General features: G+C 36.7%; 1 protein-coding gene across 6 annotated transcripts in view; it reads left to right on the plus strand.

Annotated features, from left to right (window-relative positions):
* Positions 1 to 21,205, plus strand: part of SUCO (SUN domain containing ossification factor) — a 100,797-nt gene that overhangs the window by 26,030 nt on the left and 53,562 nt on the right. For 4 of the 6 annotated variants that reach the window (XR_461296.3, XM_007480793.3, XM_007480791.3 and 1 more), the window contains exons 2-3: positions 12,932 to 13,040; positions 15,887 to 15,997. Coding sequence is in view for 5 of the 6 variants with exons in the window: in XM_007480793.3 (XP_007480855.2) it covers positions 12,932 to 13,040; positions 15,887 to 15,997 (220 nt within the window). In the remaining variant the exon portion in view is untranslated. Of the gene's footprint in view, positions 1 to 5,655; positions 5,694 to 7,496; positions 7,529 to 12,931; positions 13,041 to 15,886; positions 15,998 to 21,205 lie in introns of those variants that run through there. The other 2 variants (XM_007480792.3, XM_007480794.3) reach the window with 2 other exon arrangements.

Genomic DNA, 21,205 nt, shown 5'->3' on the forward strand with positions numbered 1-21,205 from the left:
TTTCCCTGGATATCCTTGATCTTTTGTTCTTCCAAATGAATATTATGGTGTTTGTTTTTTTTTCTTTTCTATTTCAGTAAAGAAGTTTTTTGGTAGTTCAATGGGTATGGCACTAAATAAGTAAATTAATTTGGGTAGATTTGTCATTTTTATTATGTTAGCTCATCCTACCCATGAGCAATCAATGTTTTTCCAATTGTTTAGATCTAGTTTTAATTGTGTGGAGAGTGTTTTGTAGTTGTGTTCATATAGTTCCTGTGTTTGTCTGGCAGATAAATTCCTAAGTATTTTATATTGTCTAGGGTGATTTTAAATGGGATTTCTCTTTCTAATTCTTGCTGCTGAGATGTGTTGGAGATATATAGAAATGCTATAGAAATGCTGATGACTTAATGTGGGTTTATTTTGTATCCTGTAACTTTGCTAAAGTTGTTGACTATTTCAATTAGCTTTAAGTAGACCATCATATATCTACATATCTACATATCTATAGAGAGTGATAGCTTGGTCTTCTATTGACTATTTTAATACCTTCAATTTCTTTTTCTTCTCTAATTGCTACAGCTAGTGTTTCTAGTTCAATGTTAAATAATAGAGGTGATAATGGGCATCCTTGTTTCACTCCTGATCTTTTTGGGAAGTCTTCTGGTTTATCCCCATTGCAGATGATTCTCCCTATGCTCTCTAGTGTTTTCAATAGGAATGGGTGTTGTATTTTGTCAAAGACCTTTTCTGCATCTATTGAGATAATCATGCGATTTTTGTCGGTTTGCTTGTTAATGTGGTCAATTATGTGGATAGTTTTCCTAATATTGAACCATCCTTGCATTCCTGGTATGAATCCTACCTGGTCATAGTGAATAAACCTTGTGATGACTTGCTGGAGTCTTTTTGCTAGTATCGTATTTAAGATTTTTGCATCTATATTCATTAAGGAGATTGGTCTGTAGTTTTCTTTCTCTGTTTGACCTTCCTGGCTTTGGAATCAGTTCAATATTTGTGTCATAAAAGGAATTAATTTGGTAGAACTCCTTCTTTGCTTATTCTGTCAAATAGTTTGTGTTGTATTGGGATTAGCTGACATATAAATTTACCCCTTTTGTTTCTTTTCCCATTTCTTTTAGTATTAACCTCTTTTTTTTTAGCTCTAGTTGTGTGTGTATATATATATATATGTATATATATATTTACACATATGTATTTATGCATACATATATCTATATACATATTTATGTCTTGGCATTTCATCCTATATAGTTTGTCACTGTTCCCTCTAGGTATAATTCTTCTAGCTGCCCAGGTGATAATAACAATTTTTAAGAGTTACCAATGACCTCTTTTTTTATAGGGATGCATATCATTTTAACTTATTGGGTCTCTTTAAAATAAGTTGGGTTTTGTTTTGTTTTGTTTTGTTTTCTTTTCTTTTTTACCCCTTTCTTAATTACCTTTTGATGATTCTCTTGAGTTCTATGCTTGGGCATCAAATTTTCTGTTCAGGTCTCTTCTTTACAAATGTTTGAAATTTTTCTATTTTTGTTAAATGACCATACTTTCCCTTGTAAAAATATAGTCAATTTTTCTGGGTAGTTGATTCTTGGTTATAGACCTAGTTCCCTTGCTTTCCAGAATGCCATATTCCGTGCCTTTCAGTCCTTCAGTGTAAATGCAGCCAGATCCTGTGTTGTCCTCACTGTGGTTCCATGGTATCTGAATGATTTCTTCTTAGCAGTTTGTAATATTTTTTCCTTGGTCTGATAGTTCTTGAATTTGGCTATAACATCCCTGGGTGTTGTAATAGTTAAAATTTTGGAAACTGAGGCAGGTAGAAATTAGTTTCTCTCTGCAAGGAGTATTATATTTTTAGAGGTTTATTGAAGATTTAAATATAAAGAAAATACAAGTAAGAAAGGCACGTGCCAGGTGGGCCGAGAGGCCCAATTCAATTTCATTCATATCATGAAAGACGCATCTGCTCTGAAGTGGAAGTAGAAAAGAGAGCCTCAGTAGTTGGAGAACTCCTCTAAATAATAATTTGTGTTCTCACCCAGGTGAGAATTCAGTGTGATTACAAAGCATTCTGGGAAGTGAGTAAGGGCTTCTGGGGACTGGAGTCCTGAATTCAAGTCTCCATTTTTACAGTGTTTACAGGAGGTGATTTGTGGATTCTTTCAATCTCCACTTTTCCCTCTCGTTCTAGAATATTGGGTCATTTCTCTTGGATAATTTCCTGTAGAATGATGTCCAGGCCTTTTCTTCTGTCATGGTCTTCTGGTAGACCAATGATTCTTGTGTTGTTTCTCCTGGAAAGATTTTCTAAATCTTCTGTTTTGTGAATGAGGTGCTTCATATTTCCTCAATTTTTTCATTCTTTTGATTTTGTTTTATAGTGTCCTGCTGCCTTGTGAATTTCCTTGCTTCTAGTTGTTGTATTCTGGATTTTAAAGACTGGATTTTATACCTGGCTTTTTGGTCATCCTCCTTATGATCTTTCATCTCCTTTGCTTCATTTTTCAAGCTGATTAATTTTGGCTTTCAAGACACTGCTTTCTGTTTCCAGATGACTTATCTTACTTTTTAAGTTCTTTTCCCAGTTGTCTTCAGCCTCTCTTAATTGTGTTTTGAATTGTATTTTGAGTTCTTTCAAAGCCTATATCCAATTCGCTGGGATTTCTGTTTTTTTGCTTGGTGTTCCCTCCTCCTTCTTTGTTCCATTTCCTCTTTGTTCATTGCCTGTATAGAAGCTGTCAATTGTAATTTCTTTTTTCTTTTTCTGTTGTTTGCTCATATTTACCTCTTCTTTACTCCCTGTAGTTGCCTGCACTCTTGTTCCTCTCATTTTTTTTGTGGTTTTGGACTTTTCTTTCCGCCTTCACCCGTGGAGTTTTGTCAGTAAATCTCTCAGTGCAGTCTGTGGGGGAGGGGTGTTGGAGTTTGAGCTTCCCTGTCCTCTGGATGCTTTGATGGGATTAAGTCCAGCAGTCTGTGTGTGTGTGTGTGTGTGGGAGTTGTGTGTTAGAGCTTTAGCTTCCTTGCCCTCTGAAGACTTTGATGGTATTAAGTTCAGCTGGGTTGGCCTGGATGTGCCCTGAGCCCAAAAACCTCTTGGAGAGGTGATGGGGGGCGGGGCGGCATATGGAGGGTCTTTGCTGCTGCAACTAGGCTGCCTGTTCTGTGTTCCTCTGTTTCCCCACCACCTGTGTTCAATGCTCTGAGCCTGGCACAGCTTTGCCAGGAAGGTACTCCCTCCAGACCAGCACCCTTGCTGGCCTAGAGGTTCCAGCTGCTGCTTGAGGCTTAGGGTTCTAGGTGGGGGAGGGGTCCTGGTACCTTCCTTCTTCCTTCCCCTTAAATTGAGTGTTCTCAAATTCTGGCTTTTGGGGGTGTACCTTTTAAGTTGAGTCCAGCAGGAGGGTTCCTTGTCTCTGTCTCGTTGTTAGGTTTGATTTTCAGTCCCCTAGGAGCATTTAGTTTTATAATAGAATAGATAATCTGAGTTCCTGTTGTGATAAATGAGATACTCTGGGGTGACTAGAGGGATACTAGGGGAAATCTCAAAGTGCCTAGTTGTAATGGAGATATTACTACCAGGGATATTTTCAGTGGGTGCCTATTGATCACTACTGATGGCTTATAGATCAAGATATTTCCTATACTCCACCCTTCACCTCTCAGGTTTCTACCCACTCCCTCCTGCCTCCCTTCCCCTCCCCCCTGTTAGTCAGCCACCTTTCTATGTAACTCAAAGTTGAACTGTGAGATTTAGAGAAGATACTCTTATTCTCTTTCTCAAGTAAGGAGGTTTATTGGGGAAGATAGGACAGAATGGAAGATGAGGTGAGAGGGACAGTAGGGTTGTCCCTAGTCTATAAGGAGGGTTAGGAGGATTTTGGGAAATGTCAGTCCTGTCACAGCTGTGACACAAGTCTGTCAAGGAGATATGAAGGACAATTGATTTTCTTCTGTCTTCTAATCAGCCCAGTATATAACGATCAGTCACCAACATCAGCCACACCCAAGCCTCAGCCTAGGTCAGAAACAAAGGCAGTCTTTCCCTTGATCAGAAGCCAAGGAAGTCTCTCAGTTCATCCCCCTGTCCAGGCTCCAACTGACTTTCCTGGGAACATTCTATTTGGAATGTTTACCTTCATTGACAGATGATGTCCCCAGCTTTCTGTCTTGCATGCATGAAATTCTCTCTTCCTTCATGCCTCTTCCACAGTTTGTAAGGAAGGGTTTTCAGAGGTCTGAACTTTCACTGCCTCTTCGTGGCCATCTTCACTCCGCCTAAAATGTAATAGTGACTTTAGTTCAGCTTTATACTGTGTTTGTGAATGAGTTTTCCTTTTAACTTGCTCCAAACTTTTCTATCATTTATATAGACCTGAAAGTTATTCATTTTACAGGCTTTTTTTTCTTGATTGTCATGAGTACATATATATCTCTTCTCTCTCTCTTTTTTTTAAAGACCCTTACCTTCTCTTCTGTCCTAGTAACAACTCTAGAACAGAAGGGTAAAGACCTAGGCAAATGGGTTAAGTGACTTGTCTAGGGTCACAATGGTAGGAAGTGTATTGAGGTCAGATTTGAACTGAAGTTCTCTTGATTGTAGGCCTGGCTCTATTCACTGTGCTACCTGGTTATGCCAGATATACATATATTTCACTGTATTCCTTGAGAATTAAAGAACTTAGGATCTTTGCTTTATGGCTAGAAGAGATCTTTGATATTAATTAGTCCAGCTCTTTCATTGCATATAAGTGAGTTTAGAAACTAAAGTGGAGAAGTTGTGACTTTCAAACTCAGGCTTTTGGACTCAAAGTTCAGTTTTCTTCCCTCTTATGTTGCCTTTTGAAGTCAGAGTCTAATTTAAGTTCAGACTTCCCTTTTTTTTTTTTCAATTTTGATCTAAATCGTCAGCAAAGTTTAGGACAGGTTGAGGGTTACTTGCTTAAATTCGGAATACCTGCTTTATCCTTAGTGAAGATCATATGGTCCTATGTCAGGGACAGCATGATATCACCATTCAAATGTCCAAGTAAACACTAGATCTGCTCCCTAGCTCTGCTATTCTTGAAACAGTTCAATTTAGTCGTATCTATCTCTGATGGTTACTGACATGCCCCACAAACATAGTGGGAGACATTAGCAGAATTTCACCATTGGGCCTGCCCCCAAAGAGAAGAGCTTTTGATTGTCTAGTCTTGTGCTTTCCAGGCCAAGACACTTGGCCAGACTCCTGGCCACTGCTCAAGAACTAGTATAGATGAAGATCTTTGCTCTGTCCCGTAAGGCTCTCTTACGACAACCATGCAGCCTGGAACTCGGCCAACTGGAAGCTCTTGCCAACACCTCTACTCCCTGAGGTATCTCCTATTACTCAATTAGTGGCTGCTGAAGTCCAGTTGCATATGCCTCTCTTATGGTGGATACAGCCATCAGTCAACCAAGCAAAATGACATTCTTAATGAGACCCAGTCCTGAGAGGTGGGAACTCATTGGACCAGTAGAAGAGGCAGGCTTCTAAGGTCTGGTTTTGAACCTCAGTCTCTGGCATAGTTACCATCTATTTATGAATAGGACTAATACAAGAAGGACCCAGACAAACATGATTTTATATCTTTCAGTGCTATATCCTATTCTGTGCCCTACTCAGAAGTGATTAGGTAGATGAGAACCTTCAGGATTTCCAGGTAGGTCCAAGTCTCTTTGTTTCCTTAGGTTGTTTGTGAGGAAGCAAGTGCCAGTAGTTTGTTTTTATTGGAATCTGCTAGGGCTCTCTTCACCTGCTGTATTCTCCAAATTTCAGCTTAGCAGGATGGAACCTAGACATTCTCAGGGTTGACTTCTCATCCTTTGTGTGGACTACACTCTGATCTTAACTGGCCCAATCAACATTGTGTCACCACTGTGGTGGTATACATTATATCCTTCAGGAAACAAGACTCTTTCAGATTTCTATCCATAGTAATTGGCCATATGAAGGGAGAGTTCAGATAGCCCTAGAGGGAAGAATGGTGAATGTAGATCGGATTCTTTCTCAAATGAAAGCAAACTGTTCCTGACTATTCTCAGACATGTGAATAGAGGGGAAAAAAAAGGAAGGTTGATAACCTTATGTCACTTAACCTAGTTCTACACAATCTGATGTATAACATTAACCTCATTAACCTGATCAGGAATATCTGTAGAGATAGACGTGATGGCTTTGCTCCAGCTTCATGTAGTCCACTGCTAGGTACCATCTATTTTCCTCTTAGGTAACACAGAGTAAAGGGATCCCCTGTAAAGAAATACTCCAGCTTCTTTCATCTCTATCTCTAGAGAATATTTATATTTGCTATCTGAGGCCTGGCTCTCAATCCACTGAGCTACCCAGCTGCCCCCTCCTATTTTAATCTAATGTGTGAACCTGAACAGGTCATTTAGCCTCTGTCTACCTATTTCCTCAACTGTAAAATAGGGCTAACAGTAGCACTCCAACTGTTTTTGTGAAGCTCAAATGAGAGAATATTTATAAATCTCTTAGCACAGTGCCTAAAACATAATAAATATGTGTTAAAAGCATGTTTCCTTTCTTCCTCCTACCCCAAAGTGTTGTGAAGATCAAATGATTATACAAATATATAGGAATTTCTGAACTTTAAAGCACTATATAAATACTAGTTATTATTATTATTATTATTAATTCTGTAGAACTTCCATTATAACCATTTAATCAGTAAAGTATCATTCTTTAAAGGATCAATGATATAGCCAATGTGGCTGCTTAAACATTTATTTTGTAGACTAGGATGGGATTCCCAGAAGCCTGGGAATTATGTCAAATTAAATGCATGTGCTTAAAAAATGAATATACTAAGTTCATCAATCTGTATACACTGACTACCCTGGCTCTCACTGTCCTCCAAGCCAGTCAGGTGTGAAGTCCTGGTGTGTCACATTTCTCTCTTTTCCCGGTGTTTTCCAGGGTATTCTTAGGGAGTTTGAGGGTGTCTTTAGTGCCTACTCATGATACTCCCTCATTTATGCAAGTGATATTTCCAATTTCATTTAGCCACTAAAAGTCTGTAGCTTTTACAAAGGAATTTTTACTTAAAAGGAATAATAAATATACAAACATACTCTTCTAATGCTTGGGAGGCATAATTCCTCCTTTCCTTTGTTACCACTTCAGTCTCTGTGAAGGGTTTGGGAGTATGTTAGATTCATAACTTAGTTTAGTTTCTATAGAGCTCAGTTCTAAGCCCAAAACTCCCAGTTGAGCATGAGTCCCAGGCACCCCACCTTTCTTTTCTCTGGGCTTCTCTGTTGGGCTGGCTAACTGTGACATCTCATTTGGAATCTTAGATCCAAGGGTTCAGTAGCTTAGAACTCTTAGGTCAGAGGAAATCACTGCAGGCACCTCAAACTGGGAAGAAAACAATACAGAAAAGAAACTAAACATCCCCAGGACCATTTAGAGATGGAACAAAAGAGAGGACAAGCCCATTAACAAGTCCTTTCCATTTCACCTGTTCAGTTCAAGGTATCTGACCTGTGGGTGAACTTGCTTGGCAAACCCTCATAGTGATTTCTATAGTGTCAAAGACTGTAGACTAATCAAGAAAGATGAGAAAATCCATTGGTTTGGCAGTTAAAAGATTGTTGATAACTTTGGAAAAAAGGTCAATTGGGGCAGTTAAAAAAGAGCCAAAGTAAAAAGACACCATCTGTGGGTACATTCTCAAATTTAATCACAAATCACAAAATCACAAAAAGGATTTGAAGAAATTAAAAAAAAAAAGATTTCAGACAATCATTGTTGAGAGACAGGCTCTAAGAAGTTTTAGCATGCACAGGGGCCACACGCCCTGATAAACCATATCAAGTGGGCCAAATCATACCAAGAGTAATGGAAAGGCCTCAAACCCGTCTGTGAGTTAAAGGGATATCTAGCCTGGTCACCCTGGTGGGATGGGTGGATGAGGTAGAAGCAGACTCTGGGTGCTTAGAGCTTGATTAGGCATCTGAAGAAGAGAAAGTCATTCACTTCATCCTGGACCATCACCAGTTGTCTTGTCTTTTGTCTTGCCACTGGACTCTGATTCTAGAAGAGAGTGAAGCTGATAAATTCGTGCAGCTCTGCCTCACTTTACACCCAAGTTAAGACATCAGCTTGTGATGTCATTGTTCCTCTTCAAAAATGAAGGACCCACAACAGACACAATCTGGACATGCTCCAAAGGTTCACCTCAGAGTGAGCCTATTATTAGGCAATCTGTGTTCTCCCTGGATTGATGATTTATTTGGCTCTCTTTTCTTAGAGGTTATATGGGAGAATTAGATTATGTATTGAAGAGTTCCTCACCTGATCATATGGCAACCACTCCATGGAGTAGCATACTATTTCATGAGTTGCTTTTGGCAGGGAATCTGCCATAGGTTGTCTTTCAGAATCCAAGGGTATGAGCAGCTAGGTGGTTTATAGTGGATAGAGAGGCCCAGAGATGGGAGATCCTGGGTTCAAATTTGGCCTCTGACATCTCCCTAGCTATGTGACCCTGGGCAAGCCAAGCCCAGTTGCCTAATCCTCACTGTTCTTTTGCCTTGGAAAAATCCAAAGTCATTTCCACAATACAAATGTGGTACAGAATAGGACTTGCCTTTTCTCTTGCCTTCCTTCCCCAGCTTAGTTGGCAGCTATTCCTTTCAGACCCTAATGGGTCTAGGGATGGCCTATTGATTATTTACTTCCCTGGAATGTTCCTTGGACTGTTCTCCTGGCCATACCTTGTGTCCACAGAATCTCAGTTGGTCTTCCTTTGCTGATTTGTACTGGGTATATGTTTTTCACTATAACAGTGTTTTGGGTTTCTCCATCAGTATTTGGCCTTATACATTTTCTGCATCTGTTTGGAGGTGGAGTTTGCTGTACTCACATATTGATTCTACTTCCTAGGATTCTTTTATGTGTAAAGTTTTTATTGTTAGCCCTGGGCTCAAACAGTATCCTAAGGGAACATATCTCTGTAACTATATTGGAAATCAGGGGTAGAAATAATTTGATATATAGGCATTTGCTTTATACGTCTTTTTTAAGTGGACTTTACCAATACTGTGTACTAGTTCCAAGGCAGAAGAGTGGTAAGGGGTAGGCAATGGGAGTTAAGTGACTTGCACAGAGTCACACAGCTGGGAAGTGTCTGAGGTCAGATTTGGACCTAGGACCTTCCATCTCTAGGCCTGGTTCTCAATCCACTGAGCTACCCAGCTGCCCCCTAAGCAGACTATTAAAGTTAGTCATTATGACTATTGAAAGTGATAAATTGGGTATCTAATTTAAAAACTTGTAGATTCTTATACAATCTTTTTTTTTTTTTGCTGTTGGAACATTCTATTATTGGAATGCTCATGTTTATGTTCATGATGAAAAAGAAAGTCTTAAAAAGTGAGACAATCATATTCATTCAAGTTAACTATGGTAACTGATGAAAGGCTAAGGCTATTTTAGTTATTAGTATAAGTCCTGATGATTGCTATGCAGTAATAGACAACTGGTTGTATACAAGATAAGTAATAGACCCAAAATTTAGTAAGAAGACATAGAGTAGTTAGTTGAAAAGGTAGTCAGGGGAATACTTTTTATCTAGATAATTTTTATAATTTTTGCATATTTTATTTTATTGATTGTATTAAATATACAAGTAGAAATTCCTTTGGTAGTATTATTGAAGTTTTAAATGTTTTTTTTTTCCTGAATCAATACATTGAATTTATAAGATTAATGCATTTAGTTTCAATCCTTTGTCTAGAAATAGAACTGTCTTGGTCATACTGGGTAGTAAATTTGTTTTATTCTTCCTGTTCTCTGCACCATACAACATCTATGTAGTAGAGGCTCGAAAACTATTAAATTCAATTGTAGAAAGCTCTCATTTAGCATTTACTTTAAAACAGAATGCCTTATTAGGAAGTGAGTTCTCCATCACTGGAACTATTCAACCCAGGGCTGTTTAGCATTAATCCCCTGTCAGATATTCCCTACCTCCCATACACATTAATTAGTTTTGGGAAGGGAGAAGAGAGGGCTGTGTGGGTTGGAAGTTGGATTATATTGGACCTCTTAATGCCCTTTAAATTTCAAAATTCTCATGATTTGAGTGTAAACTTCTAGAATAGCATAAAACCCAACCAAAATTTTAGGAGTTAGCTGAATTTGTTTTTTATTTATTAATTTAAAATTTTAAGAAATTAATTTATTTTTAATTGGTTAATTAATTTAGAATATTTTCCCATGGTTACAGGATTCATGTTCTTTCCTTCCCCCCTCCCAGAGCTAATGAGCAGTTCCACTGGGTTTTACATGTATCATTGTTCAAAACCTATTTCTATGTTATTCATATTTGTAAGAGTGATCATTTGAAGTCCAAATCCCGAATCATATACCCATTGAACCATGTGATTAATCATGTCTTTTTCTTCAACTCCCACATTCTTTCTCTGAATTAATTTATATAAGTCCCTGGATCACATTGCATTACTGCTAGTAGAAAAGTCCATTACTATATTTGATTGTGCCACAATGTATCAGTTTCTGTGTACAATGTTCTCCTTCAGCTCTTTTCACTCTGCATCAATTCCTGTTGAATTTTAAATAAACCACACCAAAAGAAACTTGGCAAATGGTCAAAAACATCAGTTCTTTTTTCCCCTTCTCCTCCATGCATGCATGCCACCGGAGAGCATCGGAGGAGAAACCGGAGGCTTTATTGCTGCTTCATGGTGGAGAAAATCAGGCAACTGTTCTGACTATCTACTACAAATTTGTTATACAACTTCAACAGAGCCCTTGCTACTACTAGGCAATGCTGCTATACTTAACAGTTTACTAATCTCATTCTCCACAGCAGCTCTTCCAAATCTTTTTATCCCATCTTAAATCTTCCATGGCTACCCACTCAGCCTGAGAATTTTCTCTCATATTTTACAGAAAAAACTGAGGTCATTTGCTTGTGAGCTCCCTCTTCCCAATCCCTTATCAGATGTCTTCTGTCATTCTCTCCCCCTTTATCCCAGTCTTACATGATGTACTGACATTGTCTTTATCAAGTCAACCTCTCTACTTGTTCAAGCAGTTCCATCACATCCAGTTTCCACCAACATATATCCCCTGCTCCTGTCCCATTCTATCATTTATTTGCAATCTCATGTTTTGATTTGAACTTAAATCACTAAAGGTCGATTTTGTGATGGAAACAAGTGTTTTTTTCTGTTATAGATTTCAAAAATTTGTATAATAGCATGCATGTACATGTATCATTTAAAAATTTACTTTGTGCCATGATGAAGTGGCAATTTAATACATTTTTTTGATTTCTGTCAAATTGTTAATCATGGAGTGTCATTTAGAAGGATTGGCAAAATTTAGTCCGTGGTAAGTTAATTCTTGTTCATCATCATTGTATCCTGGGACCAGCTGGGGAGATATTGAAAGTATGTCTCTTTGGGCTCTAACCTGCTCTCTGAAGAGGGATTAAGCTGTAAAATGAATAATGGAAGATTCACTGTATCATCTGTGTTCATGTGGCTCAGTTGAAAGCTTAGTAAGGAATGCACTTTAAATGTCAAAGATAATAGTATATTGTCAGTTAGTAGATGAAACTTGATTATGTTCTGGTAATACTTGTGTGTTTCAGAGTGTTGGGGGAAAGTTTGTGTTCATATAAAGTTGGTTCACCTATCCATATAGCAAATATTGATTCAGGGCTATTTTTGAGCATGCTACTGTCTGCTGTTTTTGATAGGTGATAATTGAATTTCAGGGGGCTTACATTCTACCAGGGGAGATTGTTTGCTAAGAGCTAGAGATGAAGGAGTCATTCCAAGAATTCAGAACAGCCTATGTATACAAAGACATGAAACAGCAGCAAGGGTGACCTGTGTAAGGGACAGCAAGAAAACCAATTTGGCTATAGCATAGAATGCATGAATTTGGTTACAAGCCTGACTAGAATGCTTCCTTAGTCACTAAACTCTAGCTGCTTCCTATTACTGTATTATTATTATTTTTAAAATTCTTACTTTCTTAGCATTGATAAGTATCAGTTAAGACAGAACAGTGTAAGGGCTAAGCAGTTGGTATTAGGTGACTTGCCCACGGTTATACACTTAGACAGGATCCAATTTGAACCCAGGACCTCCCATCTTCAGGCCTGGTTGTCAATCCACTGAACCACCTAGGTGTCCTCTTCCACCTCCATTATTTTTATCATCAAATACAAACTTCTTTGTCCTTTAAAATTTGTTATAACCTGGACTCAATCTACTTTCCCCCTTCATTTTGCATTATTCCCCTTCATAATTATATAATACTACTCCTAAGCCTTTGCACTGGTTTTCTTCTTTCTGTAAATGTATTCCCTCCTTGTCTCTGTCCATTCAAATCCCTAATTTTCCTCAAAACTTACCTCAAGTAACACTTTCTAAATTAAGTCTTTTTACTGATCCCTCTAGGTGCTAATGGCTCTCCATCAAAAAATATTTTCCTGATAAAAATCATATTAACTTATATGTTCACATGCCATTTTCCTCAATAGTTACTCTTTAATTTTGTCTTTGTATTTTTAGTGTTTAACACAGTGCTTTATAAATGCTTTTGGATTAGTTGCTTGATTTAACTAATTTATTATATGTCTGGGAAGGTGGATTGCAAGCAGATTGTTAACAGAATGATCCCATAAAGTAATAGATAGCCCTATAGTATAGTTTATTGTGCAGGGGAATACCATAGTCAGGACTATCACTTTGGCACTATGGAGGATAGATTGGAGATAGATTAGAGGGAGAGAGATATGAAACAGGAAAATCAATTAATAGTTTTAATGAATTGAGATTTTAGTATTTTTTACTCATCATGTTTTGAGATATTTTGTTTGGATTTATTTTATAGGTTTCCTAGCTGGCGTGTGTGTTGTAAAGAGAGTTCTTCACCTTCTTCATATTATTCTCAAAATGACAATTGTGTACTTGAAAATGAAGATGAACAATTCCAGAAAAAGGTAGAGATAATATACTGTGTATAAGAATTTTCTGAGATTTCTCTTTTTAAAAAATGCTTTTTTGAAAGTAAAATTTGTAAAAAATAGACTTTTCCTGATTAGAAAACTTGTATTTACTATAAACTTTAGTATAATCTGAATATTCAAGTAAGGATTTTTAATTCCATGGCCATGCCTATGGACTGTAGAGTTATTGTGAAGGGCATTTAATGATGACATAATAAACATAATAAATATTCTATATATTGAATCAGTTATGCCTCACCTATACTCCGATACTTCAGTGATATCATCTGATGTGTGTGGATATTACTTAAAAGGAGATTGAAACTTTATGTCTGCTGCTCTGATACAACTCTTGGCTGGTGATTCCCACCAGGAATCCACCCAGTATAATAGGGACCTTTTTTTCAGTGTTTCTCTGCATTTCACACTAGTTTCAGATGTGTGTAGATGTAGTTGAGGGTTAATAAAATACAAATTCATTTAAAAGCAAAAAAAAAAGACTATCACCTGTGTTCTAAATTAGTAAACCTTTTCTCAGGTGAAGTCTTACAGTGAGGGAGGCCTGGGCAGAAAATTGCCCAGCCTTGGAAGTTCAGGAAGGCCTGAGCAAGGAGCTGCCTAGCCTTGGAAGTTCAAAACCACAAATATGCCAAGATCCCAGCTGCAGTGGGTACCAGATAAGAACTTAGAAGCCAGGAAGACCTCAGTAACATAAAAATGTCAAGGTTTCAAGAATAGTATGTAACAGATAAAGGACTGGAAGGGGGGGGCCATACATGCTGAAGAGTATTTAAGGCCCAGCCTTCAGAAGGGAACTTGGAACTCGTTTGCTGAGTTTCCCTAGTGTGCACAAGTTCAATAAACGACCCTCTTGCTAATTGCATTGTCTATTGGTCTTCCGTGGTGGTGGGTGGCGAAAACCCAGACCCTAACAACAGCAATAAGGGCTTTTAGTCTTAATAATAAAGCCAGTGGAGGCTAAAGACATTACTTATCAAAGTGCCCAAAACACGGAAATATTTTTTCCCACTTAAAGTAAACTTATTTAAATATTCTTGCCATGATATTTAAAGTCTGTTTTAAGCAGTTCCATTTTAATAACTTTCCTAATGTGTGAGTGAAGTGTGGGCAAAGAGACCTCCCCATCCCTGATGATTTGTGTGTTCCACATGTTCTGAGCTCTCATTGCTTTGCAGATCCAACTTTTTGTCTTTGTCCATGCTTCTTCACTCACACACTAGTTTTTATGTTTGAAGTTTTTTTTGTTTGTTTTTTTAAAGTGACTTCCTCTTTGGGAGAGCCTCAGTATTTCCTCTCTAAGGAATAACAGAATTCATTTTAGAAGGATTTCATTTGATAGGGGCTTTCTGATATTTTTATTGTAATTATTACATCTTTTAAAGTGACATTTAAAAAGTTTTTCCCCCTAAGTTTGTATTCAGTTCTAAAACCAAAATTTTAAAAAAGAATTATACAATTTCTTCTAATAAAAATTTTTTTTTCTATAAGGCTTTCTAAAGTGCTTAGATGAGTAGGATCAACATTTCTTCCTAGGTTATCATGTTTAAAACTGTTAGCAATAAACTTAAAGAAAAACAAGGCCCAAAGACCTATAAATGAGGTCATGTACTCCTTTAAATTGTTTTCATAAAGGTGATTTTTGACTTAAAGGTAGTTTTAACCATTAAACTTTTAGATAGCTTGGTTTTATTTCAATGGCCATTTATTTTATCAGTGACCGTTGGTCATTATGGTTGTAAATATAAAGGTTTATAAATGACTTAGTGAATTCAATAGTACTGGTAAAACCCACAGACTTCTGTGGAGATGATGGATATCATGCTGAGCACCTAAAACTATGATCATCTATACTTTATCATTTCAGAAATGTGTGGTGGGTTTTTTTAAAGAATACATTTACCTACCAAATGTCTTTTTCAATGATTTGTAATATATGTTTTATGACTAGAAACTTTTTTGTACAAGGCACTAATGTTATACATTTCAAAAAATAAGTAAATAAAATATATTTTATAACAGTGCCTGGAACATAGTGGGTGCCAAATGCTTGTTTGCTTCCTTCCTTCCTTCCTTCTTTCCTTGAAAATTGTACCATAAAAGTGTGTCATATTTCTTCATGGAAATAGCATTCTGGTGGAAATTTCGACTTCATATCAGTTCAAACATATATGACCAATATGTCATAGAAACACACCAGGAACTGCAAACCTAATTTTAAAATAGTAAAACCATATCCTAGACTTAAAATGGGTATAAATATGTTGATTACATTGGTTTATAAAAAGGAGTCCAGTGAAGTCCCTTATATACCCATATCAGTGTATAATGGGTATAATGACAAAAAAATACTTATGACATTTAGTGTGTAGCATAAATATTTAAGCTGTAAAACTTCAATTGAATAATAGTAGTATTTTCTGCCTTCGTATTTGAAAAAAACATTTTTGAGGGGGTTATATTCAACTTGAGAGTTTTTGAGTGGGGAGAAAACTGCCAAATGAGAAGTTGCAGTCTGATATTTCTGTTTCTTTATAACTAAAGGGGAAAAATGAAAATAATGGTAGTCATATAGTCTCATAAGTGGAAATGTGGCTAGAAATTGTGAAAGACAAAGACAAATTTTAAGGTGGAGGGCTATTCAACAGTGTAAAATGAGAATGAGGAGAGAAGATACACAAAGAGTTCTTAATACTTTCGATTAATAAGTATGAGAAGAAATAAGGTGTGGTATCCAAGTAGTTAATGAAGTTACAATACATTCAGATTAGGAACATTATCAAAACCAGTATTTTCTGATTTATTTTTCTATCATTCTCTAGGAGGAAACCGATAAATCCATTAATGCAGAATTGTTTGAAAATATAGACTCAACCATGCCTAGCCCACCAGAATATAATACCTTAGTAGATGACTACAACATTGAAGAACAGGTAAAAACTGCACCATTATCTTGATTTTGAGTAATTTGGCTTTTCAAAGATAGATTTTGTGTGTAACCATAAACTTTATGTTTACTCACTGGATTTTATAATTATCATGCTTTTATGGCTTAGTAAGAATTCACTTATTTGCTATAAATTCTACTTTTTAAAAAATTACAAAAAAGTGAATTTTCCTGTACAAACTAATAATATGTAAATATTATCTACAATCTACTGAAAATGTTTTAATTGGTATGATGTATTCATTTGACTTCCATGAAAAGACAAATGCTAACAGAAAACTAGTAATAATAAAATAGCAGGGGTCATTTCTCAGTCTTACTCTGATGAATAATGTGGAAGGCACTGGGAATACATGGACAATAATGAAGTAGTCCCCGCTTCATGCATCTTATGGTCTATTAGGTAAGACAATGCGTACATATTTAGGTAATAAAAAATTTATACTAAATAGATTCAGGGTGATTCTTTGGGGTAGGGCCCTACCAACTGGGACATCAATAAAGATGTCATAGAGAAGACACCTGAGTTGAATATAGGCATTAAGCATAGCCAAAACAAAGATATTGAGATGGAAATATATTTACCTGCTTTGAAGCTGGGATTCTTAATTACCTCAGGAATATCAATATCCTCCAACTTAAGACAAGGCTTTTAAACTCCTTGGGGCCCAATGACATTTGTGGTCTCTGTGCAGATATTGAACTTTCTAATCACAGTGGAACTTCTTCAATCCATTGAAACTGCCTGGACTTATTCCTAGATGGTTAACAATACCACTGTCTTTTGTTCTCTTTATCTTATTGATATTAAAAACCTGATTACAGAAGAACAAACCATCCACTAGTGTTACCCAGTTTCTTATTCTTATCTTCCTCAGTTCTGTTATCTCATTCTTTCATTCCAGAACTGCCCACCCCTTCCATGGTGTCCTCTAAAACTTCTAATCCCATTTCTTTCATTGTAGACCAGTTCTCTTCTTTCATCTTCTATGCTCTTTCCATCTTCTAGCACTTACTAGGACTTTGACTACTCTTTTCCAGCTTACCTGGCTAACCTTTCCTAGTACTAGTTATACCTTCTCTTATACCTCTGTCTCACTTGTCTCTTTGGAGTTAGGCACCTAATCAAATGAATAGTCATTTATATTATGAAATATTTACTTTTCTGCTGGTTAATGACAAATGTATTTAGAAGTCAAATTGTATATAGTGCATCATTTTAAGCAATGCTTTTACTATAAACTAACTTTTATAAGGTAATAATCTCTTCAGCTATGATTTTTTGCTTTCCTCTACCCTTTGCATACTGGTGACAATCTTACAGGAACTCTGAACAATTGACCATTGTGGCCAGCCAGTGCTTTGAAAGTCTGCCAGATAGCAAAATAGTAACATAAATAAATAGAGGATAAATTTAAATCAGAAAGCAGCTATACTACTTCACTGAGAAGCAATATAAAGTTTGTTTCTGCAGAACATTTGTGATGGTCTAAGGTACTTTCAAGATGGCTCATTATGTGCAATCATGTTTTTCAAACTGCCTGACATTAGTCCTGAAAGAATGCAAACTTTTGTAACATCTTTATCACATGATTAACACAGCTGAGGAGGTAAAGTACTATACAGAATGGAAATTGGAGTATGTGAATGGATAGTCCTAACCATCTATTGGGAATCAGTCTCAGCTTAAATGTTGAGCTCTTTTTGAAGTTGAGAAAGAATTTGATGACATGCTGAGAAGGTAAAAGAACACATTTCATTCAGGTAGAAGTTGTCAGTTTAATATAGTTGCTGCACAAACACCATTATTGTACTCATAGTCATAATTCCAATTACTGCAAAACCAAATATGTAATGCTTCAAACATGCACATTTGTTGTCACAGAGGAAAAAATGTATTTGTTTCATAAACAGGCTATTTATTTACTACTTCAGGTGCCATTACAGAATTTTTAGTGCAAATCCCTTGCACTATCATGAACCCCAATAGTTATGGAGCACTAAATGGGAACCATTACTTAGATTACTCTTGCTCTTACTCTTCTCTCTCCTTGCCTACTACTTTCATTCCCTTATACTTATAACCACATCCAAGCCTTCTCCATCTTAAAACAAAATAAAATCTGTAGTAGGTCTTACCATCCCCTACCTATTGTCCTCTTCTCAGCTAATTAATTTCTAGGGGTATCTAGCACAATGGATAGAGCACCACACTTGGTTTCCTACATTTCCTAGCTGTGTGACCTTGGGCAAGTAATTTAACTCCCATTGCTTAGGTCTTGCTGTACCTCTGTCTTAGAAATGATCTTAAGACAGAAAGTAAGGATTTAAAAAAAGACAATTTATTCTCGGTGCCTCTATGTCCTCTCTGTACTCTTTGCTAAACTCACTATAATCCAATTTCATCATTATTCAACTTCTTTCTCCAAAGTTACTAATGATTTCTTACTGATCAGATCTAATGGCCTTTTCTTAATCTGCATCCTTCTTGATCTCTTCTGTAGCATTTGACCAGCGAGGCTGGCCACTTTCTCCTCCATATGTATGTTCTTTCATCTCTGTGCTTTCTTGACAAATCTCTGTTGGTTATCCTCTTATGTATCTGACCATTCCTCCACTAATTTTGAATGTGTCTCAAGATTTTCTGTCCCAGATTTTTTTCTTTTTAAAAATTTCACCTCTATATACTTTCTTGGTGATCCTGTTAGCATCTTTAGGTTCAGGTTTTATCACTAACAAGATGACTTCCAGGTCTCTCTATTTAGTTCTAATTCTTCTGAACTCTGGTCCTGCTAGGTCTTTTCAAATTAGATGTCCTATAGACATCTTAACCTCATAAACTCGCCTTCTGAACTTCTGTACTAACAGGGTCCACACCTCCCAATTAGTCTTTAAAAAAACAAAAACAAAAACAAAAAAACTTTTACCTTCTGTCTTAGAATGAGTATTGTGCATTGGTTCCCAGGCAGATGTAAGGGGGGGGAAAGGGGGTTATTTATAAAAAGGTTTGATTGGGGTTCAGGAATTTAATTTAATTCCAAAGAGATTTATTTACAATTTTTTTTTTTACAAAATATAGAAAGAGTGAAGAAAATTAGAGAGAGGATAGGGTAAGATATCTAGCCTAACCACGAAATAATTTATTCCTGGCTTCTGGCTCAACCCAGGCAGGGAAAGTTAGTCCTTAGCAGAAAGGCCTTGGCCCTTGTAGCCGAGGACCTGGGGAAGTCTCTCAAGAGGTAGGTCTCTCCTGAGGCTAGTATCTTCAGAAAAATCCAGCAGTTAAGAGTCAGCTTTCACTCACCACGTGTCAGTCCGAAGGACAAGATTTAAGAACAGCCTCACCAGTAACAGGATCTCAGGTCCAGTTAGCGGATTCTTTTTCAGCCTCCACTCCAAGTAGAACTCCTAGTAGAAGTGCACTCAGGAAGTTGTCACTCCCTTTTAAAACACTTTCTTTTGCATCATTTCCTGTGTCTTACTCTACTTTTTACATGGACAAATCATAGTCTAAAGCCTTGCCATTAGGACTGCCCAGGAGGTAGTCAGTTGATTCTATTTCATCACCCACTATTGCACATGTGGGTCAGACTTCCCACTTAATGATTAAATGGGATGTTTACATTTTTGGTGATTAGATCTAAAACTGGGCAGGGGTTACAATTTAATCTTCACAATTAGGGAAGAGTTTAATTAATTTCATTTTCACAATCAGGGGAGAGTTAAATTTAATCTTCACAAAGAGCTAGGCAGTGGGAATCAAGTGACTTGCCTGAGGTCAACAGCTAGGAAGTGTCTGAGGTCAGATTTAAACCCAGAACCATCTGTTTTTAGGCCTCCTGTTCAATCTGAGCCACCTTGGTCCTCCCAACATATAACATTTAAAAAATTATTTTATTTTACATTTTTATTGTCATTCAAAACACTTCCATATTAGTCATTGTTGTAAGAACAGACTCATACAAAAAACACCCAAATAAAACCATGAAAACACTAATTCCAAGACATAACTTTTAAAAAACAATGTTATAGATACTATTATCTTTTTCAAGTTATTGCTTGATTGAGAAGTACTTCAGTAGTTCAGTGATCCATTATCTTATTGATATGAGGCCTCCCCCTAGTGGTACAGTGTATAACACGCAAATGTTTTCTATTCCTGTGCAACTTTTTTTAACAAAAAAAGCCCTACATTTGTCTTAGAATCAATACAACACATTGGTTCCAATGCAAAAGAGTGGTAAGGACTAGGCAATGGAGATTAAGCAAATTGCCCAGTGTCACACAGCTAAGAAGTATCTAAGCTCTTGTCTCTAGGCTTGCCACTCTGTCCACTGATCCACCTTGCTGTCCCTGTGCAACTCTCTTAACTTCCTTCTACTCAATGGTGCTTGGATATTTTGCTTATAGCCTGACATCATGCTGTACTTCTCTTATCTCTTATTTTCAAGGCATGACAGGACCATGTCTGGGCATAGTTTATCTCTTGTTATCTTTTAATGCCATTTCACAGTTTGCGATGTACTATTGCCTATTTATGTCCATCATAAATTTTCTACTCTTTGTGTAATCTGAAATTTTAATTTCTTAGAGAATGAATTAATTCATGATTTGTTGCCATATAGTATTACTGGAATAACATTAAAGTTAAAAAGATGGATTTGGAGAATAACCTCATAATTATTAAAAGAACATTTCCCATATGTAATATTGTCTCTTTTATTCCCGTTTTGTCCTGATTCTAAATTTCTATCTCCAATGACTATCTAAAGATATATAGATATATGCTAATAAAGACTAGCTCCAAGTCTACTTAGTTTTATTTAGTACACACACACACACACACACACACACACACACACAACTCTTCGGCATGCCTTCTGATATCACTAAAGAAATTCTGTGTGTTCTTGAATATGATATAGTTACCGTGACATTAAATAGATGGAGTTATAAGGATGACCATATCATCTTCAGGGAATTTGTTTTTCATTTGTGCTATTTACTGGACATTCTCTATGACTACAGAAACCTTTGATGACTATACCTTTCTCTTTTATGCCTCACTTAATATTAATAATTAAGAGACTCCTGATCCGCAAAGGTATCAGATAATCTTATATGTCAACTTATTAATGGAGACACTTCAATGGAAAATATTATGCTGCATTTTGCCTTACTGTTTTTGGTTTTT

Source organism: Monodelphis domestica, chromosome 2, assembly GCF_027887165.1.
Source record: "Monodelphis domestica isolate mMonDom1 chromosome 2, mMonDom1.pri, whole genome shotgun sequence".
Taxonomy (NCBI): domain Eukaryota; kingdom Metazoa; phylum Chordata; class Mammalia; order Didelphimorphia; family Didelphidae; genus Monodelphis; species Monodelphis domestica.